The sequence below is a fragment of the Coturnix japonica genome, chromosome 9 (genome assembly GCF_001577835.2).
Source record: "Coturnix japonica isolate 7356 chromosome 9, Coturnix japonica 2.1, whole genome shotgun sequence".
NCBI lineage: Eukaryota > Metazoa > Chordata > Aves > Galliformes > Phasianidae > Coturnix > Coturnix japonica.
Genome location: NC_029524.1, coordinates 7,166,765 through 7,193,829, shown reverse-complemented (window position 1 = coordinate 7,193,829; position 27,065 = coordinate 7,166,765). Strand labels below are relative to the sequence as shown.

The 27,065-nt window shown below is 44.9% G+C and overlaps 1 protein-coding gene across 3 annotated transcripts in view; it reads left to right on the top strand.

Annotated features, from left to right (window-relative positions):
• The first annotated feature begins 10,337 nt into the window (after positions 1-10,337).
• DOCK10 (dedicator of cytokinesis 10) overlaps positions 10,338-27,065 on the top strand; it is a 131,571-nt gene continuing 114,843 nt past the window's right edge. For 2 of the 3 annotated variants that reach the window (XM_032446714.1, XM_032446713.1), the window contains exon 1: positions 10,338-10,546. In XM_032446714.1, the coding sequence (XP_032302605.1) occupies positions 10,427-10,546 (120 nt within the window). In that variant the 5' untranslated portion in view covers positions 10,338-10,426. The remainder of the gene's footprint in view (positions 10,547-27,065) is intronic. The other variant, XM_015871423.2, reaches the window with a different exon arrangement.

The window sequence follows — 27,065 nt, the reverse complement described above, 5'->3', positions numbered from 1 at the left end:
AGGGGACTTTGAGTCTGATGTTAACAAATTAGTTACTGGATCAGAGAGTTCTGCTGATTAAACAAAATGGCTGAATAGAAACAGGATAGACAGCGTAGTATGTAGATGGAAAATATATTAAAGGAATGTAAAACATATGGAAAGCATTTTTAAGACTGTGAAGGAGGAAAATCACTGGATCAAACCATGGAATTTGAAGTAAGAAATGTACTCTGTGAAGCATGGAAATTTTGAAGCTGAAGAGAGCTTAAAATTAATGTTTTCTTCTTTTACTTATTCTTTTCTTCCTTTCTACACTTCCCTATGAATTCACAGTGCCTCTGGGAATGCCCTGGTAACAATCAGGTATGGGAAAGGTCTGGATCATGGTCACAGGGTGCTCTGAAGGCAGTAGGACTTCTGCCCCTCTGTGGCAGCCCTGCATGCAGCCCACACTGCTCAACCAGCACTATTGTCTGGCAAAATTATATGTTATTTTACCTCTACAGAAGAGCTAAGAGAAGTTTGGGTATGGGTAGAAATTTCAGACTATCTGGAAATGGTATGTAGGAGGCAAAGCCTGTGGATAAACTGTTTGGTAATGGCTTACAATTTCTGTAGGGATGTGCAGCAAATCTGGCACTGAAGATGGATGCATTTTCCTAGGGCAATGACTCTAGAAAAATGTTTCAGTGTTTGCAGTTCTGAAAAGGGTAGTTGTGGTACTACAGACTGTGGCTTCCTTTCTCTCTTTCCTCTTGAAAATAGCGTGCAAGGGATTTAAAGTCTCTAGCAGTTTGGGCGTTAAGAGATATCAGGAGCTGGCGTCACTGTAAAACCCAGGCCAGCTCTTCCTCAATGAGCTGACAGCCACCAGCCAGGTCTGATTGCAGCAAGATCTTAAAGCTAGTTCCCAAAGAGGGATTTGCTACTCAGAATGCAAGCTGATGGCATTCAGCTGACTGAAGTGGAAAGCTGTGATCCTGAAAACCTTGCCGAGCTGCTGGCATCTAATCCCCGCAGACACCCCTGTTTTACTTGATGATGCCTCTGTTTCTCAGAGCTCACACTGCTCAATGAGAATTCCTTGTCCTAAAATGTCCTCCTTCAAACATTCTGTCTTTTGGTATTTTGCAATCGGATTGCTTGCGTAGAAATGAGTAGGTCAGAAGTTTTCCCCCATTCTGAGAGATTTCAAACCCACATTTCCCATTCCTTGGGCTATGCTGTACGCAGCAGGAGCTCCCCAGTCCCTTGGAGAAGCCATCCCAGTGTTTGAAAATAATGCATGTTAATCTCCTGTATATGCATGAAGATGGTGTCTGTGGAAGGAGTATACTTTTCAGCTCTGATTTAATATTCTTTATTTTTCAGAACTCATATAAAGGAATAGCTAAATATTGCAGTACTGTAACGTGTATAAGCTCTGGCATCTGCTATGCCTCTGCACACTGGATGGAGCTCTCTGGCAGGGTAACTGCACAGGTATAAGAACCTTATGGTGGAAAATCCTTGTCCAACAGAACACATTCTCATGGTGGTACAGTACAGGATCACTCCTGCTTTTAAGCATGTGGGAGTTTTGTATTTGTTATCTTTCCAACATGATTCCCCAACCCCCTGATACATGGAATCACCATTAGGGTCAGTGTTTGGCTGCTGTCAGCCCGTCTGTGCATTCCCACTCTGCATTGTGAGCTACCGGCTGGATGTAAGAAAGGGTCTGCAGTGCTCTCAGTAGGAGACATGCTCAGATTTTCACTGTGAAACAGAAAGACTTTGACCTTAACAAGAAAATAACAAACCTGTGTTGTTTGTTCCTTGGTGCTACTTAAAACAGTTCTACAAGCACTGTTTTGTCTACTGCTGTATCTCCTTCATGAGCTACTAGGGATAGTAACGTCACTGACTGGAGCCTGTGCCTAACTCTTGTTCCCATCCAGACCTCTGCTTCCACTCTGAACCTTTACCTGCACTGTGTTGGGAGGCATAGACATCTGATGTGGGGTATTTTAGCATCTTGTTTCTCCTGTTGGCTTACTATGTAGCCCAGATTGCATAAGCAAGTGTAGATTTGTCAAATAATATTTGCATTCAGACAAAGGAATTTTCTTCAGTGACAGGCTTTCTGTCCTTCCAGAGCAGGGCCATGCATAACCAATGTGAGTCGTGTTCCTAACACACTACCATGTGACATTCTCATGAACAGACCTAGGCAGCATGGAGTGCAATGAAGTCACCGCTGGCTGAGTCCTCAACTAGTAGGAAACTGCCAAAAGTTTAGGTTCTCCACAACAGGAGGAAGTGTAAAGAGGGTTGTCTCTGGTCTAACTGTCATTAATATTTTCAGTAGTGACACAGTCTCCATTTTACTCCTACGTATTAACATTTGTAGATGGCACTGTGCTGTGAAGGGTTGCAATTGCTTTAATGCAGAAGATAACACTCAGAAATTTAAGAAATTACCTGAAATTCACCACTTGAAAGAGAGAAATGGAATAAATAATGACAACTGAATTGGTTTTTTAGTATTAATGAATTATTAATATTCTTTCTCTTTTAATCATCTAATTGTAGCTTAGCAGCACTATAGGTGGGAGACCATTTATGGGAAGGGATCTCATCTCCCACCTGTGAGTAATCAGCTGGCAAGAAATTAAGTGGCACCACCCCAAGTGAAATCTGGGAAGGGATAGAGCTTTGAGGAGAGACTTTATAGAGTGAGTACACAGAGAAGGCAGAGACTGATAATATCCATGCTTTTGTTGATGGCATCTGTTGTGCCTGATTTGCATTCTACTTTTGTATAACATAATGAGAAGATGGGCCTAGAAGCTTTAAGCTGTTGGGGTCCACAGACAAATAACATTTACAGATAGTCAAGGACTCTCTGCATGTTAGACTAGGAATTCAGAGAACTATAATTACTACTGTGCTATCAGTGTTAAACAATTGTTCAGTCATAAGAGTAATCTTGATATTAGCCTCTAATGCCTTTGCTAATATATTTCAAAGAAGCTATGATATATCACAGATCTATGTTGTCTTATAATTACGTGAGAAGAAAATACTTTACTTTACAGCCCAGGGGTGCAGGAGAAATACGTACGGCATATCCTTGTGTGTTTGTGCAGTGTTCAGTCCTCGAGAACACAGTAACACAGGCTGTAACATGCATGCTCTTAGACACTCTCAGTGTGTTTTTATTACTGCACCTGAAATGTGCATCAGCTTTCCAACTGTAGTTAGTTTTTATGAATGACCGTCAATGAAAATGGCACTTTCTCAGTATCTAGGTCTGGTTTTACACTTAGGTGAGCTGATTGCATTTCTGAAGCATTTTTAGTTTCCTAGTCCCAATAGCCCTCCTGATTTGTGTAGAAAGGAAGCATCTGACTTTTACTTCCATGTCTGCAATCCCTACACCTGAGTCATTCCCAGCTGATTGCTGTCATATGAAGCGCAGAGAAAAAAGGTTGCTGTAGTGGAAACTCCTTTGGATCTGGATGCTACAGGGATTTAACCTGCTAGGAGCATCCAATGCAGCTCATAGCAAATGCTGTATTAAGAATATGGAAAAAAAACAAAACAAAACAAAAAAAAAAACCACAAAAACCAAGGCAGCTTATTATCATGGGTGCAGAGCTGGGCCAAAATCATTCTGCATGGCTGTTTTTGCTGTAGGAAGTAATAGTGAAGGCTGCCTTTGTTTTTCTGCACTTGGGGAAATGAGAGAGGGGCTGTACTCTCCACCGAACAGATGGTAATTTAAAAGGTAGTGTATAGACTAAAGGAGTTGGTAATTACTGTAGAATACTTTCATAGGCTGAAGGAATTGGTGATTATTATAAAAAGCTTCTCTTAAATGGTACGGCCGCGTCTTTTGCGCACATTAATTAACTTCTATAGGAGATGAATAAGAATACATGTATATGTCTTTGGGAACGAGTTTGTTCCTCAGATTAGAAACATCTTCAGTTTGAATCTTTTTGCTTATGCAGAGAATCCACAGCACAATGGAAACAGTGGATTAAGTCCCATTAACTTTAGTAAGATTTGATCAGTCTCAATAATGTGATGTGTCATTATTATCAACTAAAATCAGCAGCTCACTAAGAATCTGATGACAGCTTCAGAGTACTGTTGCAAGATAATTTTTTAACACTCTTCTCTAGTTACACCGAACAGATAGAGTTACCCTACGCACAGTATTTCTTATTCCATCTTCTTGAATGTCTTTATTTATGAGTAGAGGAAAAGGAGTGAGATGCTGGCATCTGCTGTTATCTGTGGGACTGAACTGTTGTACAATGGCTGATGTTCGCAGAAGTCACATTTTGGCTTTTAGTTGGTCTCTTTTTGCTTTCTCTGTTAGAAGGTGTACAGCTTTGATGTTGTCCATGCTTTATTTTTATAACAAATTTATTCTTAGCATTATCAATATGTTTCATACTGTTACTACATTAGTACTTCTATAGGGAGATACCATCATGGACCTCCCCACAAAGATTCAAGAAATCCATCTGAAAGGAGATATTTTATTCTCCCATTTCTATCATATGAGTTAATAACCTGAGTTTGACCTCAAATTGTCTCTGTTGCTGGGTAGATTAAAAAGATTTTCATTTAAAATACAATAATCCCATCTCATTTTAATGTATCTAAATTTAGATTAAAAATACTCATATCGCCTTTCTAGTGTTGCTGCTTGTAAATAGCAAGTGCGTGTTCAAAAATGTACAAACTTAAAGTATTTATATGATCCAAGCAAATCTGACACAGAGACAAGCTCTAAACTGGCAAAAATTACATTAGACTCCAGATTTTACTTCCGTCAATTGGTAATAATCAGCAGCTAGGCAGAGTTATAGTTCCTCTGTGACCATTCAGTACAAGCAGTCTCAGTTCACTGCAGTTATTCCCATACAGCAGGGTTTCAGGGGAGGGATCTGTGCTTGCCATAGTGATGGCGTGTCAATGTTTTGTGAGGACCTTTTCCTCTTTTTCTCCTGCAAATACATCCTTGAGAGCTGTTGAGGTTCCTTATGGGAAACAGGGTTGTCTCCAGAGTTCCTCAGTGAGCTTTGGTCAGCTAGGAAAAACCAGATCTTTGGATGCTTTATGGAGGGTCAGTTTACATCCATTTGCTCTCCAGAACCATCCTGAGAGTTTGCCACCAACCAGTCCTCTTAGGTAGTGCTGTTCTCACAGCACCCAGTTTGGATTCCCTAAAGCCTGAGGGTGCAGTGTGCTGCAGCCACAACAGGACACTATGAGGAAGGCCTCTTGCAGGAGCAGAGGAGAGGCTTTTGCAGATCCTAATGACAGTTCCCCCACCTGCATGGGATTTTCCAATGAGAGGGAGTGGGAAGGAAGTGGTGGTGAAGGGAAAGGCTGCTTGCTGCAGTTTTGCACTGTACTTAAGGCTGAGCAAGCTGGTGGGATGGGTTCCCCATTCACTTTCCTCCACAAATGGAGATTTGGGGAGAGAGCCTGGGCTGGTTTTGCTATTTATTTTTATACTAAAGAACTTGTGGCTCGTTCACTGCATCTTCATAGAGGAAAATAAATTTGTGCAGTATCTGCTTGTAAAAAGGAAAAAGTGGCAAAGCATCCAGTATTTACCCAGGAGGATTACCCATTGACTCATGGTGGCTCCAGTTCGCTTCCACTACAGCTTCTGATTCTTGAGATTTTGCTCCTGCAAGGTAGCAGGCTAAACACACTCCAAAATAACATTTAGAGGCCAAGAGACATCCTACAGATCATTCCAGGCAGAAGAAAAGTCAAGCAGGCTGTGTTTAGAAAAGAAAAAGAAGAAGCCTCCTGGAATGCAGTCCTCAATGCCAAGTACACTTTGTATAGAGTACCATGGAAAAACAGCATTTAAAAATGGAAAGGTCAGGATCTTGACCTGGTTGACTTCCACAAATGGTAAAATATGCTGACTGAGGAAGAGGAATGTATACCACAGAGGTATGGGACATGCAAGTGAGAGTTAATAGCCATGAAGACAATTAATCTTGCTTTGATTATTTTGTGTCAGTACAGTGAAAAATTTGCAGGTGGAGCTCTTCCTGTGATTCTCCAGGTACTCTCAATATTCCTAAATGAAGACTGATTGCACGGAATTACCTTAGGCCTCTGTTAGTTTAACTTTCATGCCTGTTTTTATAATTACATGGATAGTTGTAACGATGTGCACATCTCAAGTGCTGCGTGGAGCAGGTGAAACTCCTGCTTTAAAGGGTAAAGCCTGTTTCATATGGCCTCGTGTTTGTAAGTACATGCAATTTCAGTCATGCTAAATATGACGTGGCCATGCATTTATCGTAAGTGATGACTGTTGCAATTAAATCATTAATTAATTGTCATCATACCAACTGGAGCGTTTCAGCTAAATGTGTTTAGTAGAAATGAGGATAGTGGAGAAATATGTTAAAACTGAGAACACTTCAGTCATCCACCAAACAAGACAGACTTAAAATTGATTTCCCATGATTTTCCTTGCAGCTTCCATGTTAGAATTTTGAGACTTTCTAAAATGAACTTCAGCACACAGTGGAGGAAGGATGCGAAGAGTGAAACTCTGATGGCCATGCTGCCCAGGGCTACATTGCCAGACAACTGGTAGGAGCCTCGCAGAGAGAAATGCATAATCACCAGTCCTGTGTTTTCTCTACGCTTATGAGCAACATTCTGTATTCTGAAGATGCCTGTAGCCCTGCGGGTGCCAGAGAGCTAACAGGACATGGGTAACGCTTCTCACATTTTACATCTTGTACACCAGGTGTAATTGGGAATAACAAAAGTAAATGGAAGGATTTCCTTATGCTTTCCTTGTTTGTAGTAATTTTTATCTTTTAAAATAGTTCCTCCTGCCACATAAGGCACTCATAGATAGACTTGGGGCAGTTGAAGTATTACCTCTGTAGCTTCAAGTAGCAAGTGATTTTGCCTTCTTTTTGTTCAATGGAGAGATCCTTTTCTCCTGATCTTTGTGTACAATTTACGCCTCATTCCATTCACAATGCAAAGCCAACTTACCCAAAAGCAACTGGTTTGGATGAATGGATATTTCTTCAAGAATAAAATAGGGTTTGGAGTGAGGGTATTTCTATCTCTAGCGTACAGAAGTGCAGATGAGATCCGATCCTTCTGACATCCTCATTTTCAGACCACTGATCTGATGGCACATTCTTATCAGAGATGCCATAAACACGAAGGCATCTTTGTTCTCACTGAAGACATTCTGTACTTGATTACGGTGGTGTCCCTTCAATGAAGCAAATTTTTTTTTTCTTTTCTCCTGAACCTCTTCTATTCAATACTACAAAGGTACAATAATTATAACACATTGATGTAATTAAGTAAGAGGACAGATCTGGTATTCCATAATCAGGGGAAAATGTTCTGACCTCAGCAAGCCCCTAAAATAAGCACACAAGTTGTATTTACAAGCAGTGTTATTGCTAGTAATAAGTCTTTATAAAAAGAATACGTGTTTGCCTGGGGTTTGAGGGTTACTGCAATGCTGTCATATGCAGTAAGTTGGATGGAGTGGCTCTAACTAGATGGGAAGTGAACAGTGAGGTCTTAGAAGTTTCTGAATTGCTGGACTAATTTAAAAGGCACTTGAGTTGAAAAGCATATTAAAAGCATTAACTTCCTTGTGCTAGCAATAGCAGTGGAGATTGCAAAACGTGGAGTTTAGCAAAGAGCCGCATCAGCAGTCAGAGACTTATTAGAGTTAATGAATTAATGTCTCCAGGATGCCACTGAACAGGAGAATCCATTTCACCACACATGGACAGGAAGAAATTGTAAGACCAGATGAAAGTCAACGTGGATTATATAGTATGATTGCTTATTTGCAGCTCTGAGACTAAAACCCACAGCAGCCAGATCCAGTCAGCTTTGCAGTCAGCGTGTGCTGATCAAGGGGCAGCAGCAAGGCTGGAAACAGTGAGGGGAGAGGTGGGAGCTGGAGAAAGCTGTTCTGTCAATGGAGAAAATGTCTACATTGGCGCCTGTGTACATCAAGCAGACCTAAGGAGGTTTTGCTGTGTTTTTTTGTTGTGCTCTGAGCCCACGGCAAATGAGCACAGGGGGAGGTGATGGTTGTGCTTGTGAGAAAGTGGAACTATTGTTCCATTTCAGCTCACACGCAGCTGTGAGGGAAAATTGTTTTTGTGCTGTTGCTAAAAAAGAGACAAAACTTCAATAGTGTTCCTGCTTAATGCAACTGCCCAGTGAGGACTTTGCGTGGTATTAGTAATGGTTTTGAAATAAAATTGTTCCAAACATTCATCATCACTGAGGAAATGTTCAAGACCCAAAGTGGTTCTAAGTGGGAAACTCAATCCAAAAAAGTACAGCCAGCCATTATGTGTAATGCTGAAATTGTTCTCCATCAAGGATACAATTGCAGTCATTCAACTCTTAGGGTTGGTCGTAAGCAGTTGTAGGAGTTGGTTCCAACTTGTATTTTAAGAACGTGTTGTTTCTGTAGCTTCAGATCTCCGGCACAAGACTTGCTGCTCAGACAGAGCTTCGACTCTGCCCTTGCTGCTACTTTACAAATGCTAATTACGTGTTTAGGAGCTGACAGGTTTTTCCGAGGGGTGTGTGTGTGTGTGTAATTAACAGGATGTGCAATATATACTGCTGTGGCTTTTTCGTAGCAGTTTGTTTGTACATTTCTGGTAATTTCCTCATTCTCATGATCCTGTGCATATTCATCCTTAAGCAACCAGAGCTGATGGCCCTGCCAGCACCAAGCTTGAGGATGCCTGAAATCAAATGGAAAGGCTCCTGTGTAACAACTGACTGAAACCCGAGAATTAAAACACTTCTGAACTGCAGAGGAGCAAAGCAGAAGAATTCATCTGGCATAAGAAATAATTTGGTGAACAGTTAAATTTGTGCAAAATCCTGGGTACCTGTGCTTTGTGCTGTGCAGGGCAGCTTCAGAGGGACATTCAGCTCATCTGTGACAAAGCTCCAGACAATCACAGAAATGTTTAAGGGGATGATAATCAAAGATATATGTCGTGTTTAATCCAACTGCCTTTTTGCAGGGCTGCCACAGCTGAGCAGCAGCAAAACGCTCTGCCCAAAGCCAGGACAGCTGCAGGCCCCTGAGCCTCCGTTCTCATTTTCTTACAATCATTTTCCATCTGTGTGTGCACGTACTGCATGATGATTCTTTTTCACACATGCAACGTGTGTTTCCTTTGCTGTCTGCAACAAATTGCAGTGAAGTGTAGTGAAGCAGTAGAAGCAGTGAAGTAAGGAATGCTTCCTTACAGTCACCAGGGCTGCTCTTTTTCTTCTTCTTTGCAACATTAGGCTGCAGTTTCCTGTACTGAGCCTGACCTGGATCACTTGCAAAGTGAATGAGTCTCCCTTCTTCATCTTTGAGTCACTCTTTTGTGACAAATATTTCTCAATAGAACAAGAAAAAATGAATTCCAATCCTATACTGCTTCCTCACTGAGCTGAACTTCAGCTTTCAAACAGGGATCATCTTTAAAATATTTGAAGGCAACTCTGATGGTATGAACATCTAGACTGGTAGCTTTGCTTGCTGTAAGCCATTACGGGAGCCCTTACTGCACTTCAAATGATTCCCCTCATTGAGGAAGCCCTGACCTCAGCTGTGAATGCCACAGTGCTGTCCTTACTGTGCTGGGTGGCTTCAGGACATGGGGATTGAGACAGGGCAGCCAATGGGCAGCACACTGCTGTGTTTCGCTTGGCTTCATGTCAGCTAGGTCACAGATATAGAGTGGAAAAAGGCAATGCAGTTCTTGTTTGCTTCTGCACTGTTCTTAGTCTTTCAAAACTCAGTGTTGTAACAATGGGAAGAAAGGTTTGCCACCAAGCAAAAACTCAAGTCCCATTCTGCAGAGCCAGCTGTGTGCTGATGGGAGACCTGGTGCTAGCAGCGGTATGCACTGCTCCCACGTGAGTATGGTGAGTTGATTATTCGGGGATTATACCTGGGGTTACGCAGGGTCTGTGTCCAGTACGGACTGATGGACCCCCGATGGGGCGGTCGCTCCCCAGCGCCTCCTTGCCCGCAGTATCCGATAACTGTGCGCCTCGAGGAAAGTTGAAGCACCCCGTTCGTAGGAATTCCAGCGGGGCTCTGGGCACCACAGCTGCGCGTCGAGGCGTCAATCATCCCGGCTGCGGTTCCGGGAGCCGCCGCCGCCCCTCGCTGCTCCCGGGGGGCGTGCGGGGCCGCTGAGCGCGGAGCACATGGAGCACATGGGCCGGGGAGGGCCGGGGGAGGCCGCCCCGCGGCGCTCGGGGGGAGCGCGCCTCGAGCGGGCAGGAGGGGAGGAGAGCTCGGGAGGGAGCGGGGCACCCCAGTTCCGCTTCCTGACGGCGGCTCGGCCCGGGCGGGGAGCGGCGGCGGCAGCGCGGGGTGCCGGCGCCCATGGCCGGCGAACGGACGCGGCGCTTCACGCGGAGCCTGCTGCGGCCGGGACAGGCGGCGGAGCTGCGGCACAGCGCGGCCACGGCCGCAGCCACCGCCAGCGGCCGCTTACAGCAGCGGGTGAGCGCGGGCGGCGGGGAGGGGCGGCGGGCGGCGGCCAGGTGCGAGGGGCGCGGCCGGGACGGGCAGGGCTGGGCAGACCCGGCGGGATGGGGAGGGAGCCTGGAGGGCGCCGGAATGGGTCTCGGCACGGCCACGGCGGGTAGCGCTGCTCAGCCTGCAGCCCGCCGCTCGCTTGCGTTCTCTCTTCTGTTTTGAATGAGCTTTACGCGGGTACTGGCAGCGAAAGGCGAAAAGCTCGCTGCCAAAGTGAGCCTCGCGTGCAGCGGGGATAAGGAGAGCGAGCGCTCCCAGCGAGCTGCTGTCACTCGTGTGGCTTCTGGGGACTTGCAGCCCGCATCGCCGCACGGCCGCCGAGCTGCGGTTGTTCGGTGGTCGGAGCCCAGCTGGATGGTAAATCGCTCGGGTTCATAGACACGCGTGCTCAGCCTTTGTGAGTTATCAGCCGTTTGTTTGGCGTTTATCGGCCGTTCTCGTGTTAAGGTCCCTCTGGGCTTTCTTAAACGTGTTCTGAGAGATAAATGACCCCTTCCCAGATGATTAAGCACGTCGGGATGTCAGTGATTTGCGTAATTCAAATATTTTCCTTTTCTAATTCTTCAGGCCAGACGGCTCATTAAGTAGCCAAAAAAGTGGGAAGAGAGAAAGTTGTGAGTGAAATGTCATCCCTCATCAAAGTTCGTGGCACGCAGTGCCTAAACACAAAGCTTTCTATCTCCCTCTGCAGAAAGTGAGAGCTGGTTCCCTGTTCCTGTAACTCAGTGGGTATCGCCCACTGTTTCTACAGAGCTTTGCCAAAATTGTGCACCCTGCGTGTCTGTACACCAAGTCCAAGTTGTTTTCTTTACATCGCTGGGCCTGCAGTGCTTTTGTGGGCATCTCCAAGAGTCTTTGTAAAGTGTTTCCGTGCTTCAAACTTGTGAAAACTTGGTAGGGGCTTACTGCTCTCTGATGCGGTTCAGTGTGCCATTAACTCATGTCAGTATCCCAAGGTGTCTGTACAGCCATAAGGCTGCCAGCTGTGCTTGGTCAGTCCTGTGGGCACCTTGGGGTTAGGGTTTGGCCCATGGTCAAATAGAAGACCCAGCGCTGATAAAGCTTTGTGAAGGGACCATCCCAGTAGGGCTGGGCTCTGTCCAGGCACTGAGGTGAGTTGTCAGCCCTGGGGTGTGTATTTGAATCCTTGTTCCAGCTGAACTGCTGGGTTGTCTGGTTGCAGCTTGAGGGACTTGGGGTGAAGTTGTTAGGAGTACTTCTTGTTCTGCCACATCTCTGCTGGAAGGATACGAGAAAAATAAAGGATGAGATGGGTGAAGCAGATCTGAATGAGATGGTCTGAGTCCCTTCAGGAGAGGATTGGTTTGGGTTCACTGGTTTGTTTGGTTGGTTTGGTGGGGTGTTTTTTGTTGTTGTTGTTGTTTTTTTGGGGGGTGTATGGGAAATTGGTAATCAGTCTGAACCTCTGATTAATCAGTTGAGGCAGCTGTTGGGGCAGCTGTGGGAGCACAGGTGAGAGTAATTTAGCTGTGCTCCTGGAAGGGGTGGAGCCTGACTCCACCTCCTCTAGACCTCATTTAAGGGCTGACCACCACTGAGGCAGCACCTCTTGGAAGTTGCTCCTCGGTGGAGATTGCCTCAGTGGTTCCCAGCATACTGAAGGCTTCCATGTGAGTGAATTTTTCCTGTAAATAACTTTTTGGATATTTACTACCATCTTTTCATTATTGTCACCGTACAGGGGGGCACTTTGTGTCTGCTAATGCCATGTATCATCCAGCAGTAGGCACAGTGGCCTTGGGGTCTGTCGCTTGCTGTGCTGGCTGTGTGTGCCTCTGGGAAACTTGAAATTACTGCCTTCTTACAATACTTTCTGGAGCTACCAGTAACTTTTATATAATTCCTTATACTAAGAATTCATACCAGTCAGGGTATCTCATACCAAGATTAGATCTCATACCATCAGGGATAAGTCCTTTCCAGCTGTGTGAACTTGCATCTTCCTTCACAATCTCCCTAGCAATGTTGGGCACGGGGATGCTGGGACAGCTGCCACAGCAACACTTGCTCCACAAAGCTCCACAGGCCTTGGGTGTTCTGGCTGAACTTATGCTGAATTCTTGCTAGGAGTACTACTCCTAGTAAAGAAAAGCTTGGTGCCTTGCATGAGGTGTGTTGGTGCTCCCTGCTTCTTCCTCAGGGCGCATCAGCACCTCGTGTACTCTGAACCTGGCCTGGAGTATCCTGATGGCTGCAGGCAGGGTGTGTGGCTGGTGGATAGGTGAGGGGATGATGCCTTCTGGCATGGCCCCTGTATCTGTCCTCTAGGGAATGGCAGCCAGGCCTCTGCCAGCATCATTGGCATCAGGGGCCAGGTGAGTCCCAGCGATCTGGTGAGAGCTCAAATGCCAGTTGCACACAGCATCTCAGTGGAAAGCTGTGAGTTGCATCTTCTTTACTGTCTTCAAAAGTATTCCTGTTTCTTCTGTGTGCTTTCCCTTCCTTTTGTTCATATTTATTTGCTTGATGTGGAAAGAAACAGTTGCATGTATTCAGCTCAGAATTCTGTTTGTAGATAGGAAGTGTCCAAGCAGTCAGGGGAAGGAGGTGGGAGGAGTAAAGATGCCTTTATCACTTGGTGTTGTGGTGTGAAAGAAAGGAACTTCTTCAGTGCCCTGAAAGACAGAATGTGGGAGCAGGGACTGAGGGTGCACCTGGCCATGTGTACTATTGGGTCTGGTTATGCAGCCTTTGCTTGTTATATGCAGCCAGGTTAGGTCAGACTTTCATGCTCAGAATCAGGCCAACGCATGAAATAGCCCTCACAGTAAGATCATGATTTGTTTAGGAGGTACAGTGTTAACTGAGCTGTTCCAAGGACAGAAGTACTTTGGAAACTGGGCTGTGAAAGGGCCCTTTCTTCTGGGGATAGTCTGATGTCTACTGTTTGTCCAGCACAAACTGAAGTAAGGCATTTATAGAGGCAGTGAATGTACCATGTTGTTACAGATAAAATAGGCTGTGTGTGTTTGTACATACGTGTACATGCCCAGTCCTTACAGGCCATCTATTGATCTATTTCTCTGTAGACTTCTTAATGTATTAACTTGTTCCTGCTTTCCCTTTTTCTTTGTTTGATGCTGAGATGATAGCCTAGTGGAATAATCCTGAAAGTGCATAGAGTGAGAGTCTCATGCCTGTTTTGATGCTTGAGGAGAGGGCTTATTCATTTCATGGGTGTAAGGAAATGTTATTTGTAATCTTGCTCCAGTGAGGTTTTGCTTTTAGGTTTCTTTGCACTTGAGATGTCATGGTCTGCTCAGTATGGGCAGCTTGTCAGGTGTGTTCAGAGTGTTTGCGGCTTTCTTTGAATGCAGTGCGACACTGAAGTCTTAAACAACTTGTTCACGTTTGTGTTTTACCTGTTTATTCAGATTTGGAGTGCCCAATGACTAATTTTATAGCTGCTCTCCAACTGGGGTGTCCCAAGGGCACTCGGAGCGGTGTGGAGCTGACAAGGATCTGATCCTTTTCAGCTGGCTCTGGAGCCCAGATGTAAGAGCAAGCCGAGCAAAGGGCACAGACAAGAATGCACTGTTTGCACATTCTGCAGCTGCTGGACTCCCTCCTCTGCAGGCAGACAAAGGGGTCTGATTCTTCTCCTGGGTAATTCTAGGAACTGCATCTGAGGCTTGCAGTGGGGACTAAGTTGATGCAGAAATGAGGAAAGGGAGATAAGGGAAGAAAGCCTCGGAAAGGGTGGAGAGAGAAGAACAAGGAAAGCCATCTAGAAAGAGTTATCAGGTATTCTTCTCACTGGAAAAAAAATGGGGGAAAAGAGAAAAGACTTTGTAGGGAAGGAGAGGCTGAAGAAAACAATCAAACGGAGGAAAGAAATGAAGAGAGCTGTGAGGATCCATCAGGTTGGTGAATAACTTGTGCAAATAAACCCTGATCATGGGATCCTTGGGCAGTCATCAGAAGGTAGCAAGACCTGGGCACTGTGGTCTAGACCTGCGTGTTTCACTGCTGTCTCGAAGCCCTCACTTGACTAACACATTTTAGATTAATGGGAAGTGAGTCAGCTTGAGTAACTCAAAATGATCTCAATGTATTGAAGCCACATTAGCTTCTTTTCTTTGCTTGCTACATCAGTTAAGGGGTTTGGAGAGGGATGGCAGTAGGAAGGAGGAGGAAAAACCTGGGTAACAAAGCCTGGTGCTGCCTTGGGGGAGAGCGGCTGTGTTTGGGGCTGTGGCTTCCAGCTGCTGTTCAGCAGCGCCTGTGTCACTCCTAGGAGTCAAAACATGTTTGTCACTTTCCTAACACAAGGTCAGAAGGCTCTGAAGTAGTGACATGTGGTTATTACACAAACAACAAAGGCAACTAGCTGTCTGTAACACTTTTCACTTCAGCATTGCCAGTTTCACAAAGCTTAACAGTATGTTTCTGAAGCGACTTTTTTGTATCTATTTTATACCAACTGTGTATTCTTATGTTAGCGAGTGCTGACTTCATCCCTGACTTGTTGATAAGGGAAACAAAACACAGAGATAAGTGCTGGAGCTCACACAGTGAATGCACAGTGAGCCACAGCACAGCTGTTCAGGTGGTTCTGTGGTGGGCTGCTCTGCAGCCAGCCCTCCATTCTCATTGCTCTAGGGGCAGCTTTCCCTCTGCTCTAACCGGTAGGAAGCCAAGAGCTGCCCCCCTTTATGTGTGTATTCCTCTGGGAGAAGAGAGCAGTGCTGTGGCAGGAGTGCTGAATAGTGATGTGTGCCAGTGAGGCTTTCCAGAGCTGGCCTCCTACAGAGCCTTGGGCTGCTTATTTTTACCCTTTCACTCTCTTTTGTATTTTAGGTTGGGCTGGCAGCACAAGGTTATTTTTCCCTCTCTGCCACTGATACATAATAACAACCTAAGCACATAGCTTAAGTGCAGTTTAGTAGGCTGCTTGCTACCACTGGCACTTTTGTTAATTTCTCTGCTGATGGTACAAGCTGGCAAGAATCATCTCTCTGCAGAAGGGCTCAGAAATTGGGAAGGAAGAAGGACGACACCACTGCATGTTGAGTTACCAATTCATTCACTGTTAATGAGTGCATTACTCTATTTCCTTCCCACTGGGGCTGTTGTGCAGTTGGTTTATGTGTAGTACAGAAACTTAGTGAGCTGTCAACGTGAACAAGGAGATCCATTGCTGACTCTGCGATCAGCCTGCCTGTTCTTTGGCTTTGAGAGAAACTTTGGCCAACTTAAAGCAAACATGATTCTTGGTTACTTTGACACGTTGACCTAAATTAAATGATGTAGACATAATGAAATTTAATGCATGCAATGGGGTTGTGTACAACAGAGGAAAGAAAAAGCCCTTCTTTTTGTAAGTGTTACTATTTATGAACAAGAATAGTACAGAAATGTCCGTCTCTGAAACTGGAATGATGAGATGTGTTTAGCATAGGAAGAAACAATGTGTTATTCTCAGTTCAGGTTAATATAGTTTGGTTTTTTTGTTTTTTTCTTTGTTTTTAATTGACATTTAAATGCATCATTTACCCATCTGCGTTTTCTGCTGGATGAACTTGCTTTTGCTGCTGTAAGTAAGCTGATGTTTGTCCACTGTCTGATGAATGCTTGTCATCTGTAGCCAAGAGCAAAGCTCTGGCCGCTCAGGTGTTTCAGAAAGCACAGCTCTGCTCTTATTAAGTCTGAGTTAAAGACTCACCTTGTGGTGAGCACGGTGGCACTGCAGAGGTGGGACATTTCCTTCTTCATTTTATCTAAGTGATACCCTAAGCCACTGTGTGTGAAATGTGCCTGCTTTTGTGCACATTCCTCAGTGAGCTTTACTTCTGTGGTTTTTGTTCACTGGAACATAGGCTATCCCCTAATCTGGGTTAGTGGGCTGTTGTCCTGTATGTGCTGGGCACAAATCTTGTGCTGCTTGTGCCCAGGCACTGTGTTGAGCATAGAAGGTTAAGGGAGGGCAGGGGGACAGTCTTCCGTGTCCCACTTCTCTGCCCTTTGGAAGCAAATGCAGCACTCCTCTGTGCAGTCTGAACAAACACAGGAGGAAGTATTCCCAACTTGAGTCTTTCAGGGTGAAAGGGATGGGCTGAACTCAGCCTGGAGCGTGCTGACGTATGTAACAGCTTGTCCCTTGAGTCTGTCCTGGGGGAAAACTTTCCACACTGCTCTGTGAGTGTTGCAGCATGTGTTGGCCTTGGTGACTTTTGTTAGGAATGCCTCTGTTCTGTTACACGGGAAACACATAACATGTGGTGTTGGTAGCAATATCTGTGTGTTTGTACAGACTTTCTCCTGACTTTGTTTTTCTTTGTGTGTGTGTGTTCTTTTTTATTATCTGTTCTTATTTACAAGAGTCTCAGAACAGCCTCAGGTCTTAAAGGGGTTTAGGGAACAGAGTTTGGCTGTCCTTAGGAAGGAGCTGTTTCTTGCCTTCAAAACTCTGAGCCGTGCTGAGCAGATACAGGAAGGTGCCATGGAGCAGAGCCATGCTGACAGGCAGAGACCTTGGGAAACAGTCCTGAGTCCCAGCCCCAGCCTGGTGATTCCACATGCAGGTAGAAAGGCAGTTATGAGCAAGTATTAAATCCGGTAATAAGCAGACTTTGATATTTATTCCAGAATATCATATGGTATGTATCTTTTGTATTCACATCCTTGCAAAGCATACTGAAATGTGCCGAGCTATCGTGCCTCCATTGTCAATATACAGGCACGCTTTTTTTCTTCCATTCACATGCACTTCCACTAGCAATTGCAATAACAGAGCAAAGTGAAATATCAAACACAGTTGTTGTTTGAGAATAAGTTACTAAAATGCATCCACCTGTTTTAAAGCTCTCAACTCATGTTAGGCATTGGTTGCCTTTTACATGAGTGTAGTGGAAATGCTGAGTCACAGCTTGAAGCAGTGATTGAGCACCTGGTGGGAAGGCAGGGCCAACCCAGGGGAGCACAGGTGCATGCAATGTACCTGAGGGACTGAAAGTGGTATAATCAGAATGTACCCCCTTCTAAGACCCCATTTAAGGGTTTGCAGTGGAGGCAAGGGGATCTTCCTGGGGATCACTGCCTTCCTGAGACATTCCAGAGGTAAAGAGATTTTCTTTGTTTCTGTATCCATGGCTGCTGTATTTGGGCTTGTTCTTATTTGCTGCAGCCAAAGACTTTGCCACCTTGCTATTATTGCTGTACTTTCCATCACATTGTAGCATTACAGTACTGCACATGAGTAACATCTGTTTTTCTGCTTGAGCTGTGTCATTGCGTGGTTGTTCCGTTCAGCTGACACCGTGTCATCAGATGACTTTTGCTAGGATCAATGCTTGATATTAAGTCATAAGCAGAATTATTGCATGGATTTATCCTCATAGCTCTCCCAGAGTTAGTGAGAACTGTATTTGAGGTTAGTTAGGAGAATTCACTGAGCTGAAATTAAGACTATGAGCAGAAATTTAGTTTACCATCTTTCCTAGTCAAATAACAAACTGTGATTTAACAGCAATGTTAGGAATTCCCTATCATACACAGAAAGGTGCAGTCTAGGTAGGTGGTAACTTTTCTACAGGTGTACCTCTCAGACACTTCCTGCTACTTATCGTATTTCAAATCTGTGCCCAACTGTTCAGGTGTTTCTGTAGGCTTTGATAATTATTTATTGCATTTTACAAGCTCCAATTCTGTGTTTCAATCCTGTTCACTTTGGAACAGGAAAAAGATGGATTGGTTTTTAACCCAGCCTATTGCACATAGTCACTGCCTCTCTATTTCCCTGTTTTTGCATCTTCCCACTTCCTGATTCTCTGCCCTTGTGCTTTCCAGCCCTCAGTGCTCACTGCTCTTTGTGCCTTTCTCCCACTTGTCTCTGTGCCTACATGTATACCCCTCTGTATGCAGGGCACAGTGTGTCCACCTATCTGTGCTCACCACACGCACCATCTCAAAACGTGCTGCTTTCAGCTCTGCTTGCTGGCTCCAGTGCAGCCATCTCTCTGTTCTTCTCCTCTCAGCGCAGCTCTGTTATGTGTCAGCAATACTCCCTCACCCCCATACTGTCAACGTGAAGTCTTTGGGTATGGAAACACACCTCCCTCCTAGCTTTAGTATTAGGCTTTACATTAAACAAATGCCTTTGTGTAGATAATTGCTATTTGAATGGCTGTTCCTTAGATAAAAGATGATTCAAATAATAGGTAGTGACTCCTCTTTCAGGAAGAATACCTCTGCCATGTCTGCTCACTTAACATGTTTCTGTATCAGTGGCTTCCTGTTCATTGCACATGCAGTATATACAGATGATTACATATATAGTGGCATACAGTGCAATGTCTCAACACATCTGTATCAAGCCTATTTTAAAAATATTTAAACCAATTGCGTAAATAGGTAGCTGCCATGGCTGCCCTCTGTTTCCATGGGGTGATGTGACATGCAAGGATTCTGGGGGTATGAGCAGAGACATCTGTGCCATTGGATACTGTAGCGTGCTGGAAAAGACCTGCTGTACATGCTCCTAGAGCTCTGACACGTGTGGGGTTTCTCTTTCCTACCACTGTTTCCCGTGTGTTTTTCAGAAGACCCCAGCTCCACATGCTTAAGAGTCTGGCCAGGGATCCAGATTGAATAATGTGGGTTTTTGTACTGTTTGGGAAGTCTGTGTAATAGGGGATGGGGTGTGGCAAAGGACTGTTGCAGCTGGAGTTGGAAATGAGTGACACAACCTCTGTGCCGCTTTTGGATGCAGTGGCTCTCACTGCTGTGGCTACAGGAATGGGAAGTGGGCTGTGTGTGGGCACACAGGGCCTGCTGTTCTTGGGAGCATGCTGGTGGCGGTCAGCCCCTCTGGTCTCCCTCATGCTGGTAGTGATGCTTGGAAGCATTGCTTCTGATAAGCTGTGCTTGTGCTGCCTGCAGTGGGAGGGGATTGCCCTGAGGCTGGAGGGGACTGCAAGATGGTTTTCAAGGAAAAGAGCAGCACTGGGGTTTGCCCGATCAAACAGCTGCAGCTGCACAAAGGGTCACATATCAGCAGACCGTTGGTAGTTAAAAGGATGAAACCTAAAAACAAGAAGTCCTTCTGTGTGTGGTACGAGAATTACAGGAATTAAAACTGAAGAAATTAAAAGAACTTCAAATCTTCCCCCTCACGTGTTTCCTTCCCTCTTTTATTTACCCTCCTCCTTCATTTCTGTTTGCTTGGAGACTTAGTGGAAGTGGAAAAACAGTGGAACTTCAGACGTTTTCATGTAATGCTGCAGTATTTAGGTAGACTATGCTAAATGGCAGTATTTGGGGTGAAGAAGGTCATTTCTTGTCTTTTAGTTGTGGCTGCTCAGGGTGAGCCTTCTGCTCACCAATATCTGGAGATGCCTGGAAATGTGCCTCTATTCCTGTGCTTCTTTTGCTGTTGTTTAGGAGACGGTGTGAGTGTATTTATTATGTTTTGAACTCTGTGCACCTCCTCCTAAGAGGGGAATGTGCAAGTATCTGTCAGCTGTCAGCTTTCTGTATTATTTTCCCTATTTAAATGCTGTTTTGTTTAATAACGTGATGCTCTGCATGGCTGTGCATGTGAGGTCCCACACTGAGATGTACTGAAAACCTGACTATTCTGCACTGTCCTCCTCTCACTCTTGAAGATATGTTCCTTTCTTGAAGAAAAACACACGGAAGCACCAGGCAGCTCACTGCTGTGTTTAGCTGCAAAAAGAAGGTGGCAAAGTGGTGATGGGCGACTGGGTTTCTCCCTGTGACTGGTGTGCTGATTGTGTCCTGCTGCCTGTAGCTACAGAGTACTTTTCTGAAATGCTTTCCCATGTCTTGAGGATGCAAGAATAATAAAGTGAACCATGACTGGTGAGGAGTAATGCTCTCTAGTTGCTACTATCATGGCCTTAGCTTAGCAGGTATTTTTCTTTTTTTATCTGTAAGATAACTGTAATGAAAAGTAGTGAAGGGTAAGTGCTGACAGTACAGCTATTTTTAGACAGCTTGACAGGAAGCATTTACTTCTTCCTGTTCTGTTTGATGTTCTGTTGACTTTCTCATAAATATTAACCCAGCTGGGGCGTCAGTGTCTGTTGCTACAGTGGGATGGTGATGACAATAACAAAAGTCAGTGGCAGTAGTAGCTGAATTTAAATATTTTCTGTTGCTTTAAATAGATCAAGTGGGTTCTGGTTGAAAAAGCACAGTATTTCCTATTAATTCTTTGGTTGCACAGGAGTGTCTTCAGATTTCTACCTGATAGTTGGGTTGAAAAGTGGGAGTGGCTTTATCCATGAAGTATGGGATCACACTGGTGCTCTTCTGGATCAGGTTAGAGTTTCCTGCACTCCTGTCCATGGCTGGATATTGGGTTTATCTGTACTCCCCAGTCCAGTGATACTGTGTGGTTTGATGATGTTTTTTCTGCATCCCCAACTACATTCCTGAATTGAATGGGGTGCTGGATCCATTTTCTCCATTATTTTGAGTGATTTATACTTATCTTCCTGGAAGGCCCCTGCAAATTGCTTTGCCCACAGCCCAGGGGTAGCAGCAAAAGCAAGGCAAGAGGTGAAACTCTCTGTTGTAAGCCTTCACCTCTCACCATGCTTGATTCCAGTGGTACTGGTGTGGTTTGATGATGTTTTTTCTGCATCCCCAACTACATTCCTGAATTGAATGGGGTGCTGGATCCATTTTCTCCATTATTTTGAGTGATTTATACTTTCATCTCCTGAAGGCCCCTGCAAATGCTGCCCACAGCCCAGGGGTAGCAGCAAAAGCAAGGCAGAGGTGAAACTCTCTGTTGTAAGCCTTCACCTCTCACCATGCTTGATTCCAGTGGCTCACTGCTGTGTGAACACTGTCTCTGCAGGATGCTTAGGGCAGTACCTTCCATCAGGGCACAGCACGTTTCAAGTGATGATATCTGAGGTTTGCGTTTCCCCTTCAGATCTGATGCTGATGTGTGAGGTCTGAAAGGCAAGAGCTGCTGCTGTGCAGGGTGGGAGGGCTCTCACCAAGGGCTTCCCACGAGGTGCTGCAGCTTCTGAACGCTGCAGAAAGCCTGTACCTGCCTTGATGCTCTGCTCCATAAATCACATCTTTTTGCATTTGGCAACATAGCATTTAGCACTGCTATACCCATGGCAAGACTGAGTAACTGTCACCAACCCTGACCTTCTGCCTGTCTTCAGTTATGTGTTCCTTTATTTAGACATAACTGTTCCCAACTTACTCAGCTGCTTGACAAAAGCAGAAATGACAGCAAGGTGAGAGCTGTTGTGTTGGCTGCCACTCTGTGTTGCCTTCAAGTCATCATCACGTTACACGCAGAGTGATAAATGATAATTAATGTCTGACTAGAATCAAGTAGAGTCCTAATTAGATGTTGGGGTAAGTTTTGGCAGAAATGAACAATTGCTATCCCTGCATCTCAATTTCTGCCACAGTTTTAAGTGAAAGCAGAGTCTGAAGTTTCCCAGAGTCTACAGAAAGGGATATGTTTGAAGGAAATCTGTTTTTCCATATATTCACTTGGATGTCTCCAGTTCCAGTGAAAGCTTTGGCAGCATGAGCAACAAGAGAGTTTACTTCCTTAAAAAATAACAACAAAAACAAAAGTTAGGGTTAAAGCTCCAGCATGTAGTCTGTAGCATTTAAATTATTTACAAACACAGTTGCACTTTCCCAGCTGGAGGTACTTAAGAGCATAAGGCTCTATGGAATGCCTGGCTGCTTGACAGAAAGAGTGGCTGGTCATTTATTTTAAAGCATAACTGCGTGTTCAGCACAATTAGAGAGCTGATCGCTTCCCTAAAATAAATCAATATGTTTGCTAGCATAAATAATTAAGACTTCTTGAAAAGCAGCATTGGGTTGGTTTTGTTCTTTGTTTTCTATTTGGGTGGAGAAGTCTTGGAAGACTAAACAGAGAAGGAGCCAATGTTTGGGCACTACCTAAAATAATGAAGGAACCCTTGGAAGTTTGAGATGCGTCATGACAAAATAGAGAATGGCATCACTGCTGTGCTAAACTGTTGTCTTTTTTTTTGCAATGTTCTGAGAGATTTCTGTGAGGGCAGGGTTTACTTTTTGTTGTAAACATGAGTTAATAAGGAATACTAGCAACAGACATGATTAGAACTTTAATAACAACAGCAAATGATTTGCAACTAGACTTTTGACTTAGTAAGAAGGAAAACTGCTTGCGCATATGTGTAGTTAGCTTGTAATTTCTGTTCATGTTTTAATCTCCTTTGGAGTTCAATATTAATCTTTCAAAACACACATGTTACTGATCAAAATATTACTCTTCTAAAGATTTTTTGCCTTAAATACCCACCAGAAGACATATGTTTTTAGAGAATGTGTTACAGCCTAACAAATATAGACCAGACAACTTACTTTTGGGTTGGTTTTGCTAATTTTGTATGGAGTTGAATGAAGAGCCTCGTGGATGTGAATGTTAATTGATACCAGCAACGCAAGTTCATTAGCTTTGGTTTTTGTATGATTTTATTCTCTTCTTGAGTTCAAGTAAAAGAAGGGGAGTGAAACCCTGGCAGGAGGCATGAAATGAAAAACACATGTTGCACAGAAAAGCTGTCCAGGGTATGGAGCACCACACTGCAGCTCATTAGATGCTAAAATAACTGTGACTCCATTTGATTTGTGAGCACATTCTTGTGCTATGAAAGAGCAAAGCAAGATCACTTCTGGAAAGTGCAGAGTGTTTTCTGTTGGGGCTGTTTTTCTGGCTGGGGTAGTTGGAGGGGAGTGCAAGCTTCCCTGAGGTTCTGGGTCCACTAGCAAAGATCCTGGGGCTGATTGGTGTGTGTTGTAAGGAAAAGCATGACTCCTGTTGTGTGGCAGTAGTGAGCGCTGTGTATCTACAGCTCCCATCCCTGCAGGCTGCTGTCTGTGCAAGTGTGGATTTCTGGAAAGAAATTCATTGTGTGCCCCATGTCTTGAGCCCTAGACATGTCACAGCTGGGACATGATGGAAAGGGGAAGGATTGCTTGGTGTGCCCTGTCTGGACCCACCAGGTTTGGGGCTTTTTGAGCAGCATTAAATGAATAGATACATAACTCCTCCTTAATGTTTACATCCTACAGAAATTCCAGAGTCTTGTGATTCACAATCTCTTTGTTTCAGGGGGAAAACTACCACCGGGTTTTGGATTTAAGATAAAAAGGATTTGTTGCCACTGCTAGTGGAAATAATTTGTGTTCTTCTTGTGGGGTCTTTGCTGTCAGAACAAATAACACGTCTGCAGCTGCTCTGTTTGGGGGTGTGAGATGATGGGGCATCAGCACCTGAGACAACACTGGTTTTGCTGGGCCCTGCATGTACAAATTTTACTTTGCGTTTCCCTTTCTTCCTTTATCTGTGTTTTGTGCCTCATTTACCAGCTGTAAAAGGTTATGCTCAGAAACTGAATGAGAATGTTCATTTTGGTTCCATGCTTCTGGCTGAACTGTTTGCGTATGTAGACTGTCTCAAGGTGAAATTGCCTTGAAATAATAAGCTTGAAGCTTAAAGAAGCCTGATTGGGAGCTTTTGCTCCTTCTCATGTGAGGCTGGAAACTGGAAACAGCTCTCTGCAAGTGAAATTGTGTGATCTGAATGGTCAGTTTCCAGCCACTTGTTCCTGCCTTTGTGTTGGGCATTGGCTTGAGCAGCTCTTCCGCTTTGCTGTCAGGGCACACAAATCTGGGCTCAGTTTTGCTGGGCTGAATGAGCCATGTTCTGGCAGTCCTGGAATAATGCAATTTGGAAGGAACTTCTGGAGAGGATCCAGTCCATCTCGCAGCCTGTCCAGCTAAATCAGGCTGCTGGGCCCTTGGCAGGACAAGCGCTGAGACTGTGAGGATGGGGAGCCCATGGGCCATGTGCCGGCACTTGGGCACCTTGTGGGGAAGCATTCCTATTGTGCAGCCCTAGGTCTCCCCTTGCCATGGCTTCTGTGTGGTGCAGCTCATCTCCTGGCTGTTCTGCTGTGGCTTCTTTGTCCAACACTTACATCCTGTGCATGAGCCCAGCCTTAGTTGGTACTTCTGATGGAAGTCCTTTGCGGAGTTTCTCTCCATGCATGTTTATTTGTAGTGCTGCCAGACACTGCAGAGTTTCTGTATTATACTTTTCAGCAGACATCAGTGTGAAAGAGGAGAAAAGAAACCAGTATTGAGGCACTAGCATGTGCAGTGCCAGGCAGCATTCCTGTGTTGAGCAGGCCTCTGTCCCCCCAGCTGTGATGAGAAATGCCTGATGCTTGTCAGTGGTCAGCAAGGCTTTATGCACACGGTCATTTATTTCATCTGCCTTGCTCACATTTTCAAGCCAGAGAGCAAAGGGTCTGGTGGTGAATCTGTCTTTCGTGTGCTCCTCCCTAGAGGGTGCCATCATCCCGTACTGTGCAGCCAATGCTTTGCAGCCAGGAAGTGTGCAGCCCTGCCAGATATACGGCCAACACCTGCTAACACCAGGAAAAGCTGGGTGGCTGAATGGGATATACCTCTCCTGTAGCCTCAGACATAAACTGCTCAATGGGACACTGCGCCCACTCTGCACACTGCATTGAGAACAGCTTGTGTCAGTTAGAGATAGCTTCAGCAGGAGGAAGTGTGGTTTTGAGATGAAGTTGTATGTCATTCAGAAAATGCACTGACAGTTTAGCAAAGTGAACACTTGCTCCCCAGTTTGCTAAGTGTTCACTGGAGGGTGGGAACTAAAGAAATGCAAAACTCTTTGTGTCCTTCTGAACCTGCTTTGCCATGGGAAGGCCCCTCAGCCAGGTCTGAGGTTGCAGTGCTTCTGGTGTTTTGAAGCAGCACTTTGAAATACAGTGTTTTTAAATGACTGTATGCCCTCAGATAGAGAGCGTGCGAGAAGGCGGCACTGAGGTTACTTGTGGCTTTAGCAATCAACAGTGCATATCCTTTCTCTGAAATGAGAGTGTGACCAGCACCACACAGCATCCTGGCTGGGACATGGTGGTGCTGGAGGAGAGGATGGGGCAGCTCCTGTGAAGGGATCCAGGTAGACCCCCATCCTCTTACAGCCTGGCAGCAGATGGGAGTAGGGAAACAGTACTGGAAATGGTGCCGTGAGGTTTTGCTGCAGCATTGTGTCTGTCTGCTGTGTCCTGCTGCTGGCTTTAGAGACACAGTCATTGCAAAAAGCTCCTTGAAAGCTTTTGGTTCATACTGTTCCTCAGGCATAAAACCTGATCGGAAAGGAGGCGTGTTGATGAGTTTATTTTATCCAGCAGACTGCCATGAAGACAGAATCTCAGTGTATGCCGAGGTTCTGATTCCTTGGGAGCTGGTGAGGAGGATTCTGTGGTTGTTTTGAAGCAGCCAAGCGTGAAGAGAGCCTTTCAGAGCTGTGTACATATTTTCCCTCTATTTTCTTTGCTAATGCCTCTAAGAAAACAAATACTGACTGCAGACAAGGACCTTTGATGTGTCTGAGGAAAATTCCCTTTGCTAAAAGATAATGTGTCAGCTCTTCTGTTTTGGAAGCATGAGGTGGGTGATAAATTGTAAGGTGCTGAGAGGTGACAGTAGCTCACCAAAATCTGAGTGGCCTTCATCTGCATCAAGGTAGAGAGTCGTTTGCTGTTGGAACTTGCTTGGAATGCTCACCTACTCCTGCTATGAATGAGGCCTTCCCTGCAGTTTTGCTGGAACTGGGTCTCTGCTGTCTTTAGTTCCTCTTAATGGCTTGGGACTTTGGAGAGTCAGCCTGAGTAGACTGCTCAAGGATCTTCAGTCTTCAAAGGCTTCTGCAGAACTTCTCAATGCAGGTCATGTAGACGTAGAGGGGCTTTTGTTTTCCAGAGAACTAAAATAACTAAAATATGCATGCTGTATTCATAGCTGATCAGCTACAGGCAGAGGGCTCTCTTTGCTGTGGAGAGAGCAACCTTGTGGCAGGTTGGCAGGAAAGGTCAGTGTTTCCTTTGGGAAGTATCTCCTCCATCAGGTGTTTTTTATTTGATTAAAGCTCTCAGCTGATGACCATTGTACTGACTGGTTATCTACTTTTCTTTCATTCAAATGGCACAAATTCAAATTACACGAAGGAGGGGGGGAATTTAAAGTTTGTGGGAATGAAACAAATGTGAAGTGCTAAAGAGGTGTGTAATAAAACTGTAAGAAAATATTTGATAGTACCTTTAGAACGTCTCTCGGCCTGTAAGAGTGCTGCAGAAGCGAAAGAACCCAAGGCTTTGAAGGTGAGGGGTTTGCAGTTTTTGCAGTTTGCTGCAGGTCTCCTGCCAAAGTCAGTGTACCTCTGGCATCTCTTCCATGTGGAAGCTGAGGCTGGGTGACGGATGGCTGCTAGCTCAAGAATCCAGATGCCTTTGGACTCTGCATTCTTATCACAGACTTTATAAGACATGGCAAGTGTGACCCACTTCTGCCACTGCACAGCTTTGCTGCTGCACAGACCCAGCCCTTGGAGCTGCTGAGGACCGGGTCACTGAAACCATCTGGGTTA